The sequence below is a fragment of the Myotis myotis genome, unplaced genomic scaffold, assembly GCF_014108235.1.
Source record: "Myotis myotis isolate mMyoMyo1 unplaced genomic scaffold, mMyoMyo1.p scaffold_m19_p_9, whole genome shotgun sequence".
Lineage (NCBI taxonomy): Eukaryota > Metazoa > Chordata > Mammalia > Chiroptera > Vespertilionidae > Myotis > Myotis myotis.
The window spans coordinates 45,919,744-45,943,753 of record NW_023416401.1 but is presented as its reverse complement, the minus strand read 5'-3'; the positions used below and the strand labels follow the sequence as shown (position 1 = coordinate 45,943,753).

General features: G+C 37.8%; 1 protein-coding gene across 1 annotated transcript in view; it reads left to right on the top strand.

The window, feature by feature from the left end:
• Positions 1 to 432: 432 nt before the first annotated feature.
• The window catches only part of DOK6 (docking protein 6), a 242,023-nt gene continuing 218,445 nt past the window's right edge, over positions 433 to 24,010 (top strand). Inside the window, exon 1 of the mRNA XM_036323166.1 lies at positions 433 to 800. Within this exon, the coding sequence (XP_036179059.1) occupies positions 735 to 800 (66 nt within the window). The 5' untranslated portion in view covers positions 433 to 734. The remainder of the gene's footprint in view (positions 801 to 24,010) is intronic.

The following is a 24,010-nucleotide window of genomic DNA, read 5'->3' as shown; positions in this document are numbered from 1 at the left end:
GACACATGCGCACGACTGGTCTCTTTGTGTGCACCGGGAAGGGCTTGGCTTGGATCCACACTTCCTAACGGGGCAAAGACCTGGCCAGCGAGCCTGTGCCCAGGAATAAAAATGCACTGTAAACACGGCCTTTGCAATACACAATTTCCTCGCTCCCACTTGCCTTTTTCCTTGGAAGCATCCCTGCCGCCCTTTCCTGGGGTCCACTTGGGAGTGGAGATCCAGAGCCCGGAATGAGGCGCTTGTCCTCAGGAATCTGGGAGTGCTGTGGGCCGGGGGGCTGAGTGGGAGCGCCCGGGGCGCAGGGGGCGGGAGTGGTGGAGGGCGTCTGGCCAGCCTCTCGGAGCCCAGCCACCCCGCAGGCTGGGGGGAGGGAGCCACGCGGGCGAATCAGCCCGCCCCCCGCCCCTCCCCTCCCCCTGAGCCCAGGAGCCTCGATGGTGCGCTGCGGCCAGCGGTGCGCCACCGAGTGAGGCGCCCGCCCGTGGGAGCTGCAGGGGTGGCGGGGGCGAAGGTGGGGACCCGCGCGCAGAGGGCGGGCGCTGCTCGCTGCTCAAGGCGCCAGGCCCTGTCCCAGCCCGCGGCCGCCCTGCCACCCGCCCCGCGTCGCCTCCTGCGGGAGCTGGGGGCACCGGGTGGAGGCGCGCTGCTGGAGGCGGCTGGCTGGATGCGGGACCTGCGCGGACTTGGCTGCGGACGGCGGCTCTGGACTCGCGGAAGCCGAGCGCGCTGGCATGGCCTCCAACTTTAACGACATAGTCAAGCAGGGCTACGTGAAAATCCGCAGCAGGAAGCTGGGGGTGAGTGGCTAGCTGGGCTTTCTCCTTCCCCTGCGCCCGCCAGGCGCAGCTGGCTGAGTGGGGGGCGGGGAGAGGTGACCCACGCGGGGACGGGGCAGCGAGGGGCCGGGCCTCCCGAAGACGGCGCGCTTGTTGCTCGGAGATCCGGGGGCCGCACCTGCCTCGGGGGCTGCATGGGTGTGTGTGTGCCGGGGGGTGGGGGGTGAGGAGTGGGGGGCTGAGGGCTCCAGGAGCGCCTTGGTCCCCTTCGCTCTGTACGTGGGGCTGGTTTGGATCCAGACTGAGAAGTCGTGTAGACGACAGGGACTGTCAGGTCCGAGATGAATGTGCCTCGGAGGACAGTTTATATATACACCGTGCAACTACCCTGCTCTCCAAAGTGTAGCCTGTCGGGTAGCACTGCTCAGTGGCAGGAGGTGGACAGACCCACCGGTGTGTGTGTTTAGAATCACCATTTTCTAGCCCCCGCTTCCCAAGCCCATTTCAAAATTGCCTTAATGCCCAAGCAGCACCGCGAGTCCCCGCCGGTGACGGCCAGCGAGTTGACTGTCCCTGCGCAGTTGCCCGCTGTCTGGCTCCCTGGTCCTGTGTGCACCAGGACACCGCTCCTGCACCCGGCGCAGGCAGGTGTGTGCTCGCGGCAGCCGGCACCGGAGCATTTGAGACAGCAAAGTTTCCAGAGACCTTTTCATAGGGTGTGTGTGTGTGTGTGTGTGTGTGTGTGTGTGTGTGTTTTAAATGCCCTGCCTGACTCAGGACTGAAACAATGTAGACCCAAGTGGTTCAGAACTTCTCTTGACCAGACTAGGGGGTAAGAAGGACGCGTGGATGGTCGAGGGGTGCAGGAGGACCTGGGGTGTGGCCAGGAGGAGGCAGGAGAGGAGGGGCGGCACCTGGGAAGAGAGCTGCCCAGACCTGGGGGTCCGGGTGACTTGCATGAAGTCCCGGAGGTGGAGGTGGGCACCGGAGCCTGACCCGAGCCGCTGGTGGAACGAGAAGGGAAACGCCAGTTGGGGGTGAAAAGTGTCCGTTTTGGGGGTTGCTGAGATGTCTGTCTACCTCACTGTTCTCGAAGTTCCTGTTGGGAAAACTCCGGAATCCTGGGGCGAAGCGGCCTTGGATGAGAACATTCCTTGAGTTCACTTCGGAATGGAGGAATACTAAACCTGGAGAGGGGAAAAGGAGGGCGCACCTCGTTAATTTTATCACTAAGAAAAAGGGAGACAATCGTAGCTTCATTAACCTGAACTGAGGTCCCTGGAAGAGGAAGGATCATCAGGCACCCAGAAGTCCCTTTGTCGGGAGGAGTTGGGGTGTTGGAAGCAGAGGAAAGCCAACTTGTCTTTTTGTGCTGCCTGGACTGGATTTCAATGTTCAACGTGGTGATTGCCCCCCAAGGGCACAAGGGACCCATTCTTGAACTTCAGATCTGGAAAAGAGGGGCGTGCAAAACTGGGTGACCACAAAGCCCCTCCCCCAGCCTGGCGCCGGAGGATGGGGGTGCAACCCTCAGCAGGGTTTCAGGAGCTACTCTAGGGTAGAAGAATGCGCCTCATTCTTTCCCAGGAGATAAGGAAGAAGCCACGTGAAAAGCTGCAGTCGTCCAGAAGGAGGCCCCTGGCTTCTGGCAGCCCGGACACGGTGCTCCCATCTGTCATCTGCGCAGCCATCAGCCAAGAAAGGAGGTGCAGAGCTAGAGCTAGGGGGGGAGAACCATTTCAGGAACTTGACCTTTGCAGCCCTTCCCTTGCCCACGTGGTGCCTATTCATCATTCTTGCTCTTCCCTGTTCTTGGAATTTCAATTGTGTCTGACATCTCAAATGTTATAAGCTCATGAATGATTTAAGTCCCCTGGGATATGTGTGCGTGTGCTTCCGCGGAGTCACCGTGTCCGTGAAAATGAGACCAAGGAATACAACAGTGAGAACTCTCCTCCTCGCGCGCACTTGGCCGTGGGGTGTATAGGATTCCTCCCCCACGCGAGCTTTCCAGGATTACACACAAAAGAACTGAGTGGGCAACCCAATTAAAAGAAAGACTCCAAGGAGAGAACATTGAATGCTTCTTAAGTAACTATGGTATAACCAGCCTTTGAAATGCCCTTTTAGAATTCCATTTTCCCCTAAAAATAGTGTGCCATTGTAGGGTATTTACATTTTCAAAGCTGCTCGTTCCATAAGCACTGTTTAGAGCTATGTCTTTGTAAAGGACAGCCTTCCGGGAACACAATAAAAGTGTTTTTATACACAGATGAATTGCTTTTGTGCTCCATTTGTACTTGAGAAATGTGAACTTCACAGAGGTCAGTGTTGAAACAGTTTGTGTTGTAGTTTTAATCGTCAAATATTAAACTAAATTAACCTTGACTCATTAGGAGGATGTTATTTATTTAAAAAATAACTTTAGAGGTGATTCTATTCAGAATATTCTAGTGTTCACAAGGGTGAATTCTGTGTGGCTTAATAAGTTAAGTACATCCCAGGAGATAATAAAATTCTAAGCAAATATTGCATGCCTTAAAAATGAAAATGTCCAATTTAGTCATGCCCAAAATGATAGAAAAAGAAATTATATAAACATATTTCATTTTTATGATTAATAATACATATTGCTAATTTTATGGACTTAGAACTGTGAATGTTCCCAAATAAACTATTTTTAACTCAAAAGGTTCATAATGATTGTTTTATATAGTTCATGTTCAAAAGTAAATTTCAAAATAAAAATAATTCTATTTGTGTACTGATACTTGATTACTTATGGACAGAATTCATGCTTTCAATCCTAATTTTATAATATTCTAATGGGGAAGCAAAGCCAGAATTGAGGCCAGTTGTATCAGAGATTATTGTGACATGAAAACATATTTTGAGATGTAATGTTCTAATGTACCCCTTACTGCTCACAAACTAGTGCTTAGTGTTAGGCTGAATGAGGGCAGACAAACATTCTTGTCCTCAAGGTAGTGGGCCAACCCTGACCCAGGTGCCTCCAGATTTTAGGGTTGAAGGGGCCCTTGCCATGTATCTTCTTAGAGATTCTAGTGTGACCTGTTGAGCATAGTTCCTGAGCTGACTCTTTGAGCAAAGCAGTAAGTGTTAAACCTTTTTTTTTTTTTGACTGTTTGCTTTGAAATTTGTCTTAACTCATTAATCAGCTTTTCTTCATTTAAGAAAATAATTCTAGTGTTCTTGTCCTTTAAAAATGTTTATTAAATCATTAAATTTTTAAAGGTATCAAATCATTGAGTATCATGACATAACTCTTGTAGTCATTTCTTTACCTTGTGTATTAATTTTGCATTACAACCTATCACTGTTTCTATGAAATATAGGGTGGGGCAAAAGTAGGTTTACAGTTGTGCATACACAAAACAGTTTATTCCTGTATTACAATGTATTAATTATTGTATTATTTTCCACACAGACAACTGTAAATCTACTTTCGTCCTACCCTGTATGCAACATGCCCAAGTCATGGTAGACCCCCCACCACCCTTTTACCTGTTAAAACTGGTATTCTAAACGTCAGACACTGACCTGGCTTGCCACAATGAAGGAACATTATCATTTTGGAGTATTTTATATTTAATGTCACCTCTTTGGAGCAGCACTTCTCTTTGCTTTGGACAAAATACTTTGCTAGTTTTGTATTTTATACAGTCAAAGGAGGAATGTATAGTAAGATTTTAATCCAGAACAGTTGCTTGATTAAAGGTGTTCTAGACTTATTAGCCTGACACAATGACATGCATGGGTTGATGTGCCTGAAGCCAGGGGAACCAGAGTAGAGGTTGCCAGGGTGATCCTGCCGTGGTGGCACCTGCTTGGAGGCACCAGGCCACCACGCTTCCTCACCTGGGGTGTTGACCTCCTCATCTGTGCCAGACTAGCTCTTCTCTGCCAGTTTTTTTAAATGTCATTTTAATTTGTGTCCGATACCAGAAGCACCTCTGGTATATCTATCTATCTATCTATCTATCTATCTATCTATCTATCTATCTATCTATCATCATCTATCTTACCAATTTCCAGCCCTAAATAAACCATGTGCTTCTAATATCAGCTGTCACATACATGTACGTAGGAGGGGGGCAAGGATACCTTCACTGTGCCTCGCTCTCCGTTCCCACTATGTCTTTCACTGACTTCCCTCCTCCTCCTGCTCTCCCAATACCCACCCACCATTGCCAGAGTTCTCCCAATGGGCTATTTCTTAAAATCATATTCTCTCTCCCTTACAATCCTTATTTATTCCTAAGCCCTGCAGTTTTATTCATACTTCTCAAAAGATTTCTATAAAGTAGATATTTTAAACTTTCATCTCACTTCGATTCTCCCAACGTACATGCCCAACTTTGTAGGAAACATTTCCTGCTTGTACCCTTAGTGAACTCTAAGCCAATGAATGAGTCCAAATAGTACACCCTATTCTTCTTCCCAAACTAGCCACTTTGTCCCATAGGAACATATGCAAGTAGATGTTTCTATTAGCACTGCTGCTCATTTAAAAATGATTCAGTATCAGATCTCAGAGGCAATACTGGGTCTTGCCTTTCTCTGAGGCACTACAAACAACCAAAGTCCACATCTTATTGGTGCTACCTGGGAATGTGATCTGTGGTCTCTTTCCCGTGAACTTCTGCTTCTATAACTTTAGGTTCAAGTGGTGATGGGACTTTCCAGTGGTTCTTTTTGCTTGCTTCCTGCCTGATTATTCTTGTAGTTTTGCCAGAGTAATTTTCCTGAATTTCAGCTTGAAACATATAATTCCCCCTTTTAGGTTTTCCCATGGTTTCTCATTACCTAGAGCAATAATTAAACTTAAACTTGTAATTCAGAGCTATCCACAATACCTACCATTGTTTGACTTAGGGATTTTTAAATTATGAAATATTTTAAGCATACTGGAAATTACACAGAATCATATTACAAACTACCCATATTTTACCAATATACAGTACTTTCTTCTGATTTAATTTGTTTAGGATAGAAAAATGCTGAGAATTGAAAATCCATTTGAATCACTTGCCAATTAACACACCCCACAATTGGATTCAGTATTTATCTATTACTATATAGATCGAGTTTGTTCATTTCAATATTGAATTGTATGAATAAACTACACTCCCTCTGTTAATAATAGACATTTTTAAGATTTTGCTGTTTGTGCTTCTCCAAATACAGCTATATAATTCTCTCTGATCACAGGTATCCAAGGTCCCCCAGGGTATGCGATGTGGATAAAAGTAGAGTAGCTGGTTTTAAAAACATGTACATTTTCACTTTACCAGATGTTTTCAGATTGCTCACAATTGTTCTAATTTATAAGCCCAGAGAAATGAAATGAGAGAACTTCTTTAATCATATCCTCAATAATAAGTGATACTGGCATATTTCTTTAAAGTATGAAATATTTCAGGCATACAGAGAACATAAAACTTTATTAAAAATAACATTTTGCTGTATTTTTTTCAGCTTTTAAAAAAGAAATAAAATGGATAAAGTTGAAGTCCTTGTATACCCCAACACAGTAACCAAGGAAGTAAATTTATGTTTCTAACTCTATGCATAGTTTTTCTATATTGGTTATATTTTGTATTTCTTTAATAATATATACTGTTGCTTTGTATAGTTTCAACTTCTTTACTAGTAATTGGAATCATACAGTCTGACTTCATTAAACATTTGTTTTTGCTCAAGGTTATGTTTTTGAGATTTAATCATTTTGATATTGAGTTCCAGTTTACTCATTTAATCCTACTCTTTTTTGTGTAAATATTCTCCAGTTTGTATTTCCTAATGCAAATGTGCAAGAGTTTCTTCAGGATTTGCTGGGCATAGATTGGTACATACTTAGTAGGTATTGCCAGTTGTCTCCCAGAGGCATCTCCAAATGCATCCCCACTGCGGCCCCTTTCCTCTGCTTCCTCACCAAACCTGGTGGGGTGAGACTTTTTCCTCTTTTGGGTAAATGGGTAAAAGTTGTGCTTCTCTGCACTTTGAACATGCTTTCATAGTTATTGACCTACAAATTTTCCTCGTTTGTGAATTATTTCTTCAGTTCCACAGCCCATCTTTCTATGTGATATCAGTATCTAAGAGTTTTATCTATATTTGGAATACTATTCTTTTGCAGTTACAAACTATCTACTTCCATGTATGGATTGCCTTTAATTTTCTTATAGTTTCCTGTGTCTTGCTGATACTTTACATTTTAGTGAAATCAATTTTTCTGCTTTCTTTGTGGCTTGTACTTTTTGAGTCTTATTTAAGGAGTCATTCCTTACTGAAACATAAAATTGCTATTTTCTATTATTTTCATGTAAAACTCTATACACTTAGATTTTTAATCAACCTGTAATTAATCCTCATTTTTAGATTTAAGTTTGGAATCTATTTGTCCCCATATGGATAGCCAGTTTTTCACCTCCTTTATTAAATATTCTTATCCATGAAATAGAGACCATTATAAACTTTTGAACAATAATAGATACAGAGGCAGAGCTGCCTCAAACAGATTGTCAAACTGCAGCAGGAAGGCCGGGGTGGGTTGGGGGGCAGGAGGGAGGCTGGTAAGAGATCAACCGAAGGACTTGTATGCATGCATATAAGCATAACCAATGGACATAAGACACTGGGGGGTAGGGGAGGCCAGGGGATTGTCAAGGGCGGAAAAAAAAAAAAAAGGACACATATGTAATACCCTTTGTAATACATTAAGCAATAAAAAGGAAAAAAAATAAATAAATATTCTTATCCATGAGCTTATTAAAACAAGTCCTACTTTTTGTTTTTGAATTTGTACTTCCAATATTTTGTTGAATTAACTCTTATGTACTTAATGTTTTTGTTGTTGTTTTGAATGATTATTTCTTATTTTAAATGAGATATTCTCATTGGTTGTTGCTGGTTTAAAGGAAAGCTGTTGTCTTTTCAGATCTAGTTTCTAACAATGATTCACTAACTGAATATTGAATATATTGAGGTCTTGCTCTGTGTAGTCACTATGCAGGTGCCCAGGATACATCAAAACAGAGAACATGAATCTTAACTTCTAGGAGCACATATAATAAGGGGTTAAGAAAATAAACAGTTGAATGTGTACCTGTCTTTTGTAAGGAGAAATGGTGAGAAAAATAGAAGGCAGTTCTGCAATGGAGAACCAAGAAGGCTTCAGAAACATGGAGGCATTTCAGTTAGTTCTGATGGAAGAGGTAGAGCTCCATTAAAAGGATTGGGCAGTAAATGAAGTAACTTGGGCAGGGTGAAGGGGTCATGGATTATCTTAATTGTGTTTTGTTTTACTACACATATTAAAAATAGTTAGTGTCCTGCAATTAAACACTGTTTCTTTAAAGCCACAGCCATTCAAATCTGGAAATCTACATAAGTAATAATAACAAAAGGAAGGGAAACAAAAAAGAGAACTTGAATTCTGGACATTGTGGCTCAGTTGGTAGAAGTATTGTCCCCCATACAAGGTACACAGAATGATCAATGGTTCGATACCCTGTCAGGGCACATACCTAGATTGTGGGTTCCATCCCCAGCTGTGGTAGGTGAGAGAACTTGAAAATATATTACAATTAAACACTGAAATGTTCCATAATAAAGTTTAATTTTAGTGAAACTTTTCTCTAAAAATTACCAAACTAAACAGTTCATCACTGAAATTCTAAAATGGGTTAAAAGATACCAAACCTATAGATAAACTGAGTAGAGTGAAAATTCCTTTAAGCTGATTATTTATACATCTACTATTTTGAGAAAAGATAGGGAACAGATATGCATGTTTCTGTATTTGAACATGGTTTCAATATGTAAAATTAATCTTATTTACAGTTTAGCTAATTAAATAGTGACTACAGGCAGCAGTAATACATTTGTTGGTGTCAATGCCTACAAATTAGAGTTCAGAGTTATACACTTAAACTCTCCCTCTAAGAAAAAGAAAAGTTATTTATGGAAGAAAATATAATTTTATTTAAAGCATATTGTGCAAGCCACGTCCCACATGGTTCAGGGTTCGGGATCTGGAGAAGGGCTGTGTGCAAATGACAGAGACGAGACAAGAAATAATTTGGAAATATTGGGGGCCAGGCAGGAAGCCCAACGCATAGCTCTGGCCCTTGCCAGGGCTCAAGGTTCACCAGCGTTCCAGGGTCCTTGTTTACACTTCTCTGATAGTGAAGACAATGGGTAGCTTCCAACAGCATATATTAATACAATTTAAAAATGTTCATTGGAAAACACTTATTTGTGTCATGCTTGAAACATATAAAATGAATGAAGTTAAAGAGCAGTTCCCTAGGATTTAATAATTAAAGATAAAGTGAATGTGCATTATATTTCCTGGCCAAATAAGCATTATTCAATCAAGGCTTAAAGGCAGTGGACGTGTCTGCTTGACCTCAGAACCCAGGGATTTGCTTGTTTTAATGGTTTTGATTATTGTGAAGTCATGGAAGTGGCAGCTTGTGCAACTGTGGTGTAAGTAAGATTATAGACACTGTCTGCTACTCAGTTTTATTTAAATAGCTTGATTCTGAGTCTTCTAATTTGAATCTACTTTGTCAATATTAATAAAACCTGAATTTATTTTTAAATTGAAGCAGAGCACATTCAGGGTTTCTAGGGGATCTATTAGCACTGTATTTATTAATGCTCGTTGAACACTCCTGCTTGGATGCTTGGAGAATGGGTAATCATACACTCTTAGAAAGCAGGCTTCAATCTTCCTTCCTGAATGTTTGGTGTGTGTGTGTGTGTGTGTGTGTGTGTGTGTGTGTGTGTGGTTGTTGTTGTTGTTTTGAGACTCAGAAATATTTTTTAAAATGTATTACTTAATTGAATTTCAAAAACAATAGTTTTGACTTTTGGGAAGCTTTCTCTCAGATATTTTGCAGAAACCTCTCCTCTGACACCCAGTAGAACTGGCAGGGGCTGTTCGAGGTGACTTTTAAGTGAGCAATATTTTTTTATGTCATCAAATTCTATAAATTAATTATAATGTAATAGCAATATTTTAAAACTAAAATAGCAGCAAAAACGACCACAGATAAAGCTAAATCACATATCCGTGCAGGCCCCCCGCTGGAATTGAGCCACATTTGCTGGGAGATGTCCCCCTGCTGGCCGCTGTGCAGGCCCCAGCAAGGCTCAGTGTACATGTGGTTTTGAGGGACTCTGCTCTGTGGCTTATGTATGCACAGCAGAGAAGAAGACACACAGATATTCTTTCCTTTTCAAAGACCTGGGTATAGCTAGTTTGCAAAGAAAGGTGGAGTGTTTCTTCTTAGGAGCTATTTACATATATAGTCACTTATATGACACTAACGTAACTAGAGAGAGCACAAAGATGGCATGAACAGCAGGAATTTCCTATTTGGGATTTTGTTCTATATTTTCCTATGTATTATTTTAACCCTCAGGTGTTCTGTATTCTGTAAAGTCTTGCCAAAGCATGGTGAACGTCAGAAGAATTCTGTGTGCACTCACTATAGCTGCAAATACAGCAAGATTTTTTATTTACACATGCTTTTTCCCACCGGAGATAATCCGTTTCCCATTTTATTGTGCCTTTTAACTATTTCTAATTGGCTTTTGTTCTTCTTTTCTGAGTGTACGTATGTGAGATTGCATTTGGCTTGGTGGGGAAGTCTAGAAGGATCTGGAAACCCTGATGGAAAGGTGGGGACAAGGTTCATAGCCAGGCAAAGCTGAGTTTGAAACTTGCTTCCAGTTTTTCATTCTTTCCACAAATACCTGTTGACTTCTGGCCCTCCTGGCGGTTGTGGCGTTCATGTTTCTGCCAGGCGCTCCCATGTGATCTTGGGCAAATTACTTCAATGCATTGCACTTTAAGCTCCTCATGGGAAAAATGAGGAAAATAACCCTTCCCTTTGTGAAGGTGAAGAGGCTCATATAAAAGCAAGGAGATAGCATGTGCACACATATGCGTGTGCATGGAGATCTGCATGCGGGCTGAATCTCAGCAGATCTTACCATACTTCAGACCCCACTATGGGAGTCCCATTAGGCAGGCTAATTTAAACATTAGCTGACTGTTTTAAGCTTTTGAAATTATAATAGAAGACATAAAAGCACTAAAACTAAGCTTTGAAAATTATATATATATATATAATATAATATATATATAATATATATATATTATATATAGTATAATATATATAGTATATATATATACCTATTCCTGTTAAATTTTGTGTTTTTTAAATTCATATTAAATCAGTCCTAATAGCCACACCAAAAAATCACCCTTATATCAATGCCCAATGATATTAAAGTAACATTGCATGGCAGCTATTATTATAGTACTGTGTTACTATCAAAAATAGTATAAAAGTATGACAAATATTCTACTATAACAGAGCTTACTTCTTGAAATTCAATAATTATAGTTCCTTTTGTGTCCATCTTACCATCTTGTGATAGGATTTTGAAGACATTGGAAGACAAGAGAAAATACATTTAATGAGTCATCTCTGTACATAACATCTATTGATGTACAAATTAATAGGAATGATTTTGAACTATAGTTCTTATAAAGAAACCTTTTTTAAAATTTTATTTTAAAGAAACCTTTTTAAAGCTTTACTCCCAATGGCTCATTCAAGCATGAGTAGCATAGGCAACGTAAACTTACAAGTTATTTCTGAATCAGAGGATTCCATTCTTCGGCCCGCAGAACATGCATGGGACAATGTAGCAGTCAATGTAGGTACAAATCTGTTTTCTTTTTTATAATAAAAATATCAACTGCCAGGGGATGTACACAGTAATTGTTCACTCAACAGCTGTTGCATGTGAAAAGCACCCCAGGTGTTCTGTGATATAAAGAGATTACTCAGGTAGAAGTGAAACACTACCATGCATAATGCAGCACTGAGTATTTTGAGTGCTTTAAGAAAGACACAATAAAGTTTTTCCAATATTGAGAGAAAAGGACAAATTGTTCTTGCTGGAAGGAGGGCAGAGTTCAGAAAAATACTTTAAAAAGGCAATAACATTTAAGCCAGGGATTAAAATATGGTTATCCTGGGATATGCAGAGATGGGGTAAGAGAACAAAGTAAAGGATTCAGAGGATTTGGATAATCCTAAATTGTGTACAAACTCTGCATAATTAATCAGTCTTTCATTTACCTTGTGTTTATTATTTTTTAAATTTCACCATGAATGTTATTTTTGACTTTATTCTCTTTCCTTAAAATAAAGTAAATTTTCTCATCTTATGAATGGTTACAAAATTAGCTGGAATTATCCCTATGTGCTTTTAAGTTTTAGCTATTTTTAAAGATTCTTAATATGCTTGGCAAATTATTTTTTCAGCAATAGGAATTTAATTTCTGCTTGATACTTTTTTACATGTTGATTACTGTCTTAACAAATACTTATATTTTCCCCTCATAACAAATATTGTAGTCTTGTAATTATACATAATATATATATGTTATATATATTATGTAAAAAAATATAAATTTATTAGCGTTTCTTTCTCCCACTAACCAAGCCCACTAAGGTTAGGGACCATCTGCATTTTCTCACTACATTCTTATAAGACAGGCTGACCCTTGGAAGGTGTTCTATACATACTTGTTGAGTTAATACACAAATATGTGGAGTTCACAATGATTTTATATAAAAATAATGATGATAACTCAGATTTTTTCATTTGATATAAAGAGGGTACATAGAGGGTAGTCTACCTTTCAATGAATGCATTAGTAGATTCATGGTCTGAATTAAAAATTTGGAAGTTCTAGCGTTCTGAACATGATTTTTACGTATTGTTATTTTTTTAAAATTTTCTATGTTGATAGATTTTAGTGTCTGAATGTGAACATTGACTATGCGCTCAATTCATAGCTCCCCTCTCAGCAGGCAGCTAGAGATAGAACCCTTGGAGGCCTTGTGAGAATACCAAAGCTTAGTGGTCAAGTGCATAGATTCTACAGCAACACTGTTTAGGGTTAAAACTCTGCTCCTGTACTCACTGGTAATGTGACTTGTGGAAATTGATCTCCTCTTTGTTCTTCACTTTTCTCCCTTGCAAAGGGTGTTGGGATGAAGACTAGATGTGTTAACTCATTTAGAAAAGTGATGCAAGTAAAGTGCTATAAAGGAGTGTGTAATTATTAGGTTATGATTGGCGCCAGGGGACCTCACTCTTCTGACCACTGCTGCTTAGGACAGAAGTTACTCTTTGAAAGCTGGAGAGATCTGAATCCATATCTGCTTTTTGGATATCTCTACCTGTAAGAGAATAACTGATGGAGTACCATATGTGTTCCATTTGTTTCGAATTCTATTAGCTGACTTGATGGTGCTGTAGATAAACCCTCAGCTCAGCATGACTTCCAAGACCATTCAGGATCTGCCCTTTGCCTTTCCAGCAGTTCCCTGTGCTACTTTTTATCTCCCTTGTACCACATGCTCTAGACACGTAGAATTACCTGCTTCTGATTCTATCTTGTGTCAGGAGTTGCTCATATTGCTCCCTACACATAGACCTGCAACAGTCTTCCTACTACATTTGCCAATTTAAATTCTCAAGTCCAGGGTAGAGCTTTGTAGTGAATTTTAAAATTGGGAATTGAGTCCTCCAACTTTGTTCTTTATCCCTATTGTTTTGGCTATTTGGGGTTACTTAAAATTCCATATTGAGTTTTGAATCACGGAAAGTTTTCCAAAAGGCCAATGGGATTTTGATAGGAATTGCACTTACTAAGTAGATCTATTGCTGGGTGGGGTATTTCCATTTTAACCACTACGTGTTCTGATTGATGAACGTGGGATGTCTTTCCATTTATTTTGGTCTTCTTTAATTAATTTTGGCAATGTTTTGTAGTTTAAGTGTAAAAGTCTTCCACCTCTTTGGTTGCATTTATTTCTAAGTACTACATTTTTGATACTATTATAAATAGAATTGCTTTCTTAATTTCATTTTCAGATTATTCCTTGCTAGTATATAGAAATCCAGCTGAGTTTTTCATGTTGATCTTGTATTCTGCCACTTTGCTGAATGTGTTTATCAGTGCTAGCAGGTATTTGGCTGTGTGTGCGTGTATTTTTTAAGGATTTTTCTATATAAAAGCTCACGCTTTCTGCAAATATAGATACTTTTGCTTCATTAGAAAATTTTTGGATGCCTTTGATATTTTTATTATCTAATATTTCTGGCTAGCCCTCCTAGTACAGTGTAGAATACTAGCAGCCAAAGTGCTCATTCTTGTCTTGCTCCTGATCTTAGACTGAAAGCTTTCAGTCTTTCACTATTGAGTATAATGTTAGCTGTGGGTTTTTCACAGATGCCCTTTATTAGAAAGGACATTTCCTTCCATTTCTAGTTTATGGAGTGCTTTTATTATAAAAAGGGTTTTGGATTTGTCAAGTGCTTTGTCTGCTTGGGATGACTATGTGACAGGGATTTTTTCTTCTTCAATCTATGATGGTATATGACTTTGATCAATTTTCATATGTTGAACCACACTTACATGCCTGAGATAAATCCCACTTAGTCATAGTGTGTAACTCCTATATAAAATAGACAAACTCCTAGAAACACAGACTACCAGAACTGACTGAGCAAGGAATAAAAAAAAATGCATGAGATGATCATGTGGCAGGGATTTTTCAGAAAATGCTACCTTAGCCCTGGGAATGCTCTGATTCAGATGAATTAACCATAAGCCCTCATGCTGGTCATTCAGGGAGCTTTTATACAGGTCAAAAAACACACCACAAGTCTTTGAGAATGACGCCCATGTGTCCCCTCTGGCACTGGCAGCCTGAGCCAGGAGTCTGGTCTGCTGTTTTTTCTGGGACACCACTGATCAGGAGACTGGGAGATGTCCTGCAGGCAATTAAAATGCCACAGCTGTCTCTCAGGGCAATGCAATAGCATCTTTCCTCAAAAAGCTTTCCCTGGTGGTTCTGTTTTGGGCTCCACTCCAGAGCTCTGCAGAAGTTAACTCTGACAGTGACTGCTGGTTTTCAGTGGCTTTTGTGCAAAGATGGAGCCTCAGAGGGCCCCCCCACACACACACACTACCATTTTGGTGATGTCACTCCATATTGGTTCTCAATAGTTGATTGATGACACTGCGCTTGATTCTTTATGGGAGATCATTAGATGTATTTTTGAGGACTGGATAGCAAGACCAAGTCCTATCTCTTACATCAAATATTAGAGACAATGAGAAGTGACATATTTAATATGTTCAGCAAATATTTATTAAATGGCTTTTATATAAATTACCACATTTTAAAAAGTAGAAAATAGCAAAATACAAACTATAGATTAGGGTGATCAAATAATTTTTCACCAATCTGGGTGCTTTGAAAGTGAAAAGAAGAGCCCAGCAGTCTGGAACTCGGGATTCAGTTGTACCCGGACTGTGTCGACTACCCAATATGTATGACCACTCTAGTCCTGTCTTACTCTCCAGTGATAGATAAACTTGACCTATGGTCTAGTCCAGGGGTGGGCAAACTTTTTGACTCGAGGGCCACCATGGGTTCTTAAACTGGACCGGAGGGCCGGAACAAAAGCATGGATGGAGTGTTTGTGTGAACTAATATAAATTCAAAGTAAACATCATTACATAAAAGGGTACAGTCTTTTTTTTTTTTTTTTTTTTTTAGTTTTATTCATTTCAAACGGGCCAGATCCGGCCCGCGGGCCGTAGTTTGCCCATGGCTGGTCTAGTCCCTTATGGTTTGTAATTCCTAGTTTTTTATATTCTCCTATAGTTGTGCAAGGAGCTTGTTGCTAAAGAGTTGGGCACAGGATAAACAGCTTTAAGTGTAATACATTTATGAACAGTATTTCCGATTCTCATTTAGAAATAATTAAATTTATGGAACATATTACAATGGAAACCTTTGCATCACTGTTGTAAAAATTTAATTTAATATGCAGTAATGAGCGATTACGAACTTGTTTATTTTTAGTCTTAAGTCTTTTTTTAGTTAATTTTTGTGTATGCTGTAAGATAGGGTTCCATTTCATCTTTTACATGGGAATATCCAGACATCATGTGTTCATGGATTGTTTAAATGTACAGGCTTCCCCAAGCAATCTATAGATTCAATCTCTATTGAAATCCCAGAAACATTTTTTACAGGAATGGATAAGCAATTCTGTAATTCATATGAAATCACAAAAGACCATAGATACAATCACTACATCAGTCCTGAGAAAGAATAACAAAGCTGGAGGCATAACACTTTCTGATTTTAAAATATATTATAAAGCTACAGTAATAAGAAAAGTATGGTACTGGCAAAAGCCATCATGTTGACAAGTGGAACAGAATAGACAGTCCAGAAATAAATCCATACATATGTGTTCAGTTCATCTTCAACAAGGATTCCAGGAATGCATGATGAGCAAAAACAATAGTCTTTTCAACAAACGGTGTTGTGGAAAGTAGTAGGTAAGCTTCTAACAATAATCACAGGATTCCAGCAGATTCTGGAATTCTGTTCTGGCTGGGAAAAAAGTCACTTGGTCTCTTTTATCTCTTAAGTCAGCAAAAAACCTTTGCTACATCTAGTGTCTATAAATTAATTTTGTATGTCTTTATTTTACTACATAAAGTGAACATACCTTAAACTATTTTAATAGAAGTATATATCCACATAATATATATGATTATTGATGTATTTTGTATATTCATATGTTATTTGTGTGAATATGAAGAATTCATACTATAAAATATCTCAATGAGGCTTTTTTCCCCCCAAGTGCTTTCCCTTTTTTGGTATATGGGGCATATTTGTTAAAATCATGTAGAGTCACAATTGTATGTTGGGAGATATCTGATCATAGAGATATGAAATATCCATAGAGACTCAGGATGTTAACTGACAGCAGATGAGAAGCATAGAGCATTTTAGAGGTAAATGCCACAGGATGAAATGTAAAATATTGGCAATGCTTCTTTCTCAGTAAAATTACCTGCAGCTGTATTGGCAAAGGACTTGTCATTTATATCCAAAAAGCTGAATTATGGGCAATTTGAACTCATTTATCTTTTTAAAATTCAATGCAAATAATGACAACATTAATCTTTTTTTTCCTCCACAAGAATGAACAACTAGTTTGAAATGCCAATTCTCCTGGAGATTTCCATGACTACAGTGCATCCAGATTAAATTCCAGAATTTAAAGGAGAGATTAAAGACTCCAAATTTGTTTTAAGTAGAAGAAACACACATCTCAAATTTGTTTCTACCATGTAAAAAATTATCATTCAAGCATTACAGTCAAGGACCATATCTACAACATCAAAATGTGTGTTATATTAGAATTATGCAGAAACTTTGTTTTTATTCAGGAATACATTTTAAAACTAAATTATTTTCTAATTCTTTATTTTATTATAATCTAACCTCAATGAAGTACACTTTAGTGACAACTAAAATTTGCTTTTTATATATTCTAGGGCTCATCAGTTTTTTTGAATGATTGGAACTTTTCTCATTTTAAATCTACTCTCCAATTTTCTTCTTACCCTCCTTGTTGGTCCTCATGTTGAGTTGATAACACCAATGATAACTAATGGCTAACCTTTATTGATGCCTTCCTTAACATGTGTCCATGTTCTCAGCATGTTACTTTTTAAATAATTTTATAGCTACCTCTTCCTATATTTGAGGAAAGTTAGGTATCTGTGACTAGAAAATTCTAAAACAAGATTAAAGCCCAGTAGTCCGTCTCCCGAACCTGTACTCAGAACATTCCACTTACTGCTTTTGGCGGTGATTATCTTCTGTGTCTATATTTAATTCTCCATGACTAAGCTCCTGCCACTGTAGTTAGAACTCTCCTGTCACTGAGTTCAATTAATATGATTGCACAATTTCCATTCAGGAAAAAAATCTCAACAGGAACCATGAAAGCAGTATATTCATTACATCTGTTATTTGGCTTAAATATTTGTAATTGATATATACACTTCAGACATTTTTATAAAAGGATGTAATATATTTTATATTGTATCTATGCATAAAGGCCATTAAGTAAAGAATCTACTTTCCTATTCATGTGTTATTTGTGTTTCATATTTCTTTAATATCATTTGTGTATATCATTTTTGTAATCATTATTCTCTCATTATTCATATTGATATTTAAAGTGTCTCCAAAGTGGCCAGTGAGACCCTCTCCAAGCTAGTTTCTGTGTGTTCTCTTCAGACCCCTATCAGCTTTTCAGCACTTACTTTCTGGCACAATACAGGCAGACCTCAGGTTACGTCGGACTCGACATAAGTCGTTTCGTGGTTACATCGCCATCTCCCATTTACTTATAAACAAAAAAAGTTCCGTCATTTCGACGTATGTACCTATGTGCTTTATGTTTTTATTATTTATTTACCACAAGTAAAGGTCAGGAATTGTTATCTTTCTTTTAAATATTTTTACTGTTTCACTTAATTACTGCTGTGTGTGTGCTCCATGTGAGTGATGGAGGTGCTTATGGAGGTGGGTTTTGACTGAGAGCGAAAATCGACGCGTGGTAGGAACGGATCTCCGACGTAACCCGATTACCTACTGTATATATGGAGTGTTGGGAGAGGAAGAAACTCTTCTTTACCAAAGAATGAGCAATAAAAATGCTAAATGATTGCTAGAAATAGAAGAAATGTTTTACAATCACGAAAGTAAACACTGGATCACTCCGACATCATTGATTATTGAGTGAAAATAGCAAAGTGAATATTCACAACTTCAGTGATAAAACTTATCACCAAGAATGGGCCCAGTGAGGTAACTATATTCCTTTGCAATGATGCAAAGCAAGGAGGTATACATATCAATCATAATGTAACATATCAATAATATTTTAATTACAATAAATATATTGACATAGTATACTAATATATACACAATAATTTGAAAGATACCAATAAGTTTTTTAATGCAAGTAAAACCATGCCTTTATGCTTTATATAAAGCTACTGGATGGGCTTGACCAATGTGTTTGCACCTAAATATATTATATTAATGTTTCTACATACACACCACATATCATGAAACAGCAGTTAAATATGAATTCATTCACACCTTTTCATGGGCAGTAAAGAAGTTGAATCGGATTCACAGACAGTGAAGAAGTCATATAGCAAGCTCATTGGTCTGAGAAGTTTATATTAACTGGCACTTTTGTGGATTTATTACTTTCCAACTAAACTTCTGAATCTATCACTTTTTTTTAACTTGTACAGAACTGGTAAAATAGTGGCATCTATCCTATAAAAAAAAGTGTGTTTTCTTCTTTCCATAATTCATAAGCATTATTTTTTTTAATATATTTTATTGATTTTTCACAGAGAGGAAAGGAGAGAGATAGAGAGCCAGAAACATCGATGAGAGAGAAACATCGCTCAGCTGCCTCCTGCACATCTCCCACTGGGGATGTGCCCGCAACCCAGGTACATGCCCTTGACCGGAATCGAACCTGGGACCTTTCAGTCCGCAGGCCGACGCTCTATCCACTGAGCCAAACCGGTTTTGGCCATAAGCATTATTTTAAAAGCCCACTTATGTCTTTCTTGGGATTTCCTCTCAAGCCAGGTCATGCTCACCTTGGAATTCCCAAAGCAGCAGCACCTTCTGCTTCTCATAGAGTCCTTTTAACTTGTCTTATTTGTGTGTATAACTGTGTATTTATTTGTTGTTATTTTCTACTAACCATAAGGTTTATGAAAGCAAGCATCATGTGCTTTTTTTTTTAACTGTGTGTTCTCAAGATCTAGCCCAGATCTTGACAGATAGAGGTTATTCCAAACCATTTAGAAAATAAAATGTTAGTCTTCTTGCATAGAGGTGCATGTGTGTGTGTGTGTGTGTATGTGTGTGTGTGTGTGTGTGTATGTGTGTGTGTGTGTGTCCTTAAACCTCCCCTTGGACTGTGATGGTTAAGAATATTTACAAAATGTATATCCTCAAACATCAGCTTCCCATGAATATTTTGATTACATTATTGCTTCTTTCCATTTTGGTATTAAAAATTCTAAATGTCATGGGTATCTAAAGGTATATTTATTCAACACATTCTTATAAATGATAGAAAGACCCTGTCTGATTTGTGCTAGATTTTTAGTCTTTATTTTTATTAAAAGCTTCAGTGAATTGCTTTGGCTTAAAGAAATGTTTTTATAAAGCATTCGTGCAGGGTATTAACCGATTAATCCTTCTGCTAGAAGATTACAAAAACCCTCAAATCGGTGCAGAATTCAACAAATCCAGATTAATAGGATTTAAGCATTGGAGAGGTGGTTTCTCTTGGGAGCTTGAGCAATTATTTTAACTCTATGGCCAAGTAACTTGAGCCATTAAGGATTGTCCTGCCTTTTAAATTCTCTGAGCCAGGAGGCATGGCTTGCAAGTCTGTTTTTCATTACCTTCATCTGTGATTTTTTTTTTTCCATCCTGTTACTTGGAGGTTAGTCTATGGCTAGTGTTACGAAATCCCTGTCGCCACGCCCACTCACTCTGTTTTCCTTCTCCTAAGATTTCCCTAGTACTGAGCATTTGGAGATGGACTTTAGTATTTATGGGATGGCTACTTATTGTTGGCCTTACATATAGGAGTGTGTTCAGTTACTGAAACTTTAAAGTTTTGTCATCAAACTGACACATTTAACTAACTTATTCCTAAATAAGTTAGGACACTTGATAAACAAGTCCACAGAGCACTTTCCAGTTCTATAGGCTACAAGGAATATGCTTTTCCCTGTCTCATGTGTATGTATGTGTGTGTGTTTTAACCTTAATTGTTCTCTTTCTCTTATTTAGATTTCATACTACTATGTCTGTACCATCAAGATAGTGCGTTAGCATCCTACTGACACCCAATACAGCTTCAACTATAATCACTGTAGTTACTGCTACTGTTGTTTGAAAATAATCTTTACTATAGGCTTTTGTCAATATTTGTTACTTAAATCACTTCCTCCTGTATTAATAGTATTCTGAACTCTGGACCTAAAAGCATAAAGATCTTGGCCGTCTAAATTTTTGGCAATTTTTAAAGTGCACAGTGAGTCCTGGGCTTTCAATGTAATTGTAAATTGTAGCACACTTAATGAGTATAATACACAAACAGCATGCACATTGTTTTCGTAAACATGCTTGCATAATGATAGACTCATATTTGAAAAGAAATAATCTAATCAATGTGAATTCTAGTAATTTGTCACAATCCTGATGTGGGACTGAGGTTTTCCAAAAACCTCTTTCATTGAAGTCTTGTCTCAGAAGATTGTACATAAGATGTGCATCATGGTGGGAAGCATATGTTTATTTTTGTTGCTTAAATTTTAGTTATTATGACCTGTTTTCATATTCTTTAAGGTGGAACCTATTCCCTGAGTTGTCTACATCTTTATCTTCAGATATGCTGACAGTTTGATGACATTTGATATTTAAAAATGGTACTTTATAATAGATTATGCGAACCAAAAGCTAATACCTAGTGACATTTTTATTTCATCATCTCCAGTCTAAGACACAGATGTTCAGTAAAGAATTTTGCTATAAAAAATTAATGAAGGAGGCCCTGGCTGGTGTAGCTCAGTTGGTTGGAGCGTTGTCTAGTATACCAGAAGGTGGCCGGCCAGTTCGATCCTCAGTTAGGCACATGCAGACGGCAGCCAATCTATGTTTCTCTCTTACATTGATATCTCTCTCTCTCTCTCTCATCAATCAAAAAAATTAATGAAGGAAAATGAACTAAAAGAGAATGCAGATACATAATTTATAAAATTCTGTAGCTTAAACACTGTGATGTCTTAACATTTGCCAACAGAATTTTTGCAATTTGGGTTCATGGTGAGCAGAGCCAGGCTGAATTAATTAATTAACAATGTAAACTACAAAACGCCTTTAAACATGTGTGTAATATTTTTATATGAAGTTCATTAGAGCCTGAACAATCTGCCTCCAAGAACAAAAAAACCGAAGATTACCTCATTTAAAAATTTCAGATCACACTTGTTATAAAGTAAATGCTCTTCAAATGAACTTATATTTAAAATTATTTAACCTTCTGTAGCATCTTTATATAACTTAATTGGCTATTAAATGATTTGTTCAGAAAAGAAGTGAAACTTTACTTCATTCTCTGGCTCCATGCTATGAAAATCTATAGTGTGTTGAACCCAAATATAGGATAAAACATTATAAACACACACACACACACACACACACACACACACACACACAAATAGAAAACAATTTGCATATTTTATTGCATGGGATATTGATTTCTATCCTGATTGGAGGACCTTTAGTTTTCTAATAATATTTTTAATGGAAAGCAGATTTTGATGAATTTTGTGTCTTCATTTAGGACAGAAAAACATTGAATTTACTTTTTGTATTTTTTGATGTAATTGTAAAAGAATAAGCAAAATTTCTAATAAGATTGTACTATTGTCTCTTAAATTTAAATTTAATATATAATTGTATTTTCCTGCCTTTGAAAGGTTTTCCAAACAAAGGAAAAAGAAAGAATGAAAAAAGAATCTTCAATGTATTTACTCATTAATCACACATGTAATACAAATAATTTCCTGTGGACAAAGATCCCAAAGTTAGATAGATGATATAGATATAGATAGATATAGGAAAAGGATGAAAAGGAAAAAAGGAAGTAAGGAAAGAAGGAAGGAAGGACCTTTTTTCTGTTTACAATGCAGTATTATTTTCTGATTAATAAGGTGTTTTTCCAAGTTACTTTCATATTGATACTGGGGAAAATTAAGATTTTCTTTCCTTTCCTTTTCTTAAATAGGATGGAGAAAAGACTACGAAGACACACATTGTCCAGGATAGGCAATGACATCAGAAACACCACTAGTTTTAATCTTAGTATTTTTTCCCAGGGGGTTGGGCATAGGAGTCTGGGAAAGGACTAATCCATCCTGTCTGCATGGTATAATATAGGCAAAATATTAGCTCATTATCTTATTTAATAATGTTATTAAGAGGAGGACAGGATTAATAAGTGTTTCAAAGAATGATGAAAATATACCATATTCTGTTACAGCTGCCAAGAGGTCATGTGGCAAACACAATGATTCCTAGTTATTGATAATTCACACATAAGATCATGTGGCAAGTATGACTGTAATTTTTTTAAAAGCAAGTATTTAACATAAATAAAAAGTTGGCAATGAACCAAGTAAGACTTTGGTCTAAATCAGGAATGTGGAATGATTCTGTTCCATACATTAAAACACAAGTGTTTCCAAACACCGTATCATAGTTTTACAAGGAAATGCACTTTTCTTTCCTTGTCTATAGTCAGTGAGTCTCTATCTGACTCATATTATTGTATAAGTTAGTAATTTAGCATGTGTTTTCTATAAAGCTATCAAAATATTATCAAATCATTTACTTTCTTATATCTCATATAATGAAAACATTGATGCTTTAAAAAAATATACTAGTAGCCTTCTATAAGCCACCAGATAAACACTTACTATGCCGGAATTACCCAAAAAGTATGTAAATACGCAGTTCCCTGTAACATTTGTGTGAATTATTTTTATGAGGCACACATTAACTCTTGGTTTTGGTATTTACAATTATTATTATTAATTATTGTGATGTCTGTATTTGAAGTGATGGGTGACATAACTGATTACCCAAAGGATCAAAGAGAGGATGATAGCTCCCTATTTGTACTAGGAGTTACAGGACAGAAAAATGGCTTACAGTTTCAAAAAGCAATATTCCATGGTATGGGCAGTGATTTAATTTGTTATTTTATTACATTTTCAAATGAAATGAAAATTCCTTTTATTTTTTACTGTGTGCCTCATTATTAATTCATAATTTATTTTCCTTAGGTGATTATCATGATTTATGTGTTATTCCCTGGCTTATATTGTAGACACAGTTGCCATTACATAACAGTGGCAATTTGATATTTTTCATTATAACAGAATTACTTTCCTCGTATGCAGCAAAGGAAGCTTCTGCATTTCAGGAAGCGAATTATGAATACTTATTTAACAAAGAAACATGTCACTGAGCAGATTCTTCCATTAAATGCTGGTACACTTAGAATTTCAAACTCAGTTAAACTCAACACATTAATAACACACCCAATAAATTTCATTGCCTGGTATGCACCAGGTCCTCTCAGTGGTGATGGGCAGTGTCTATATA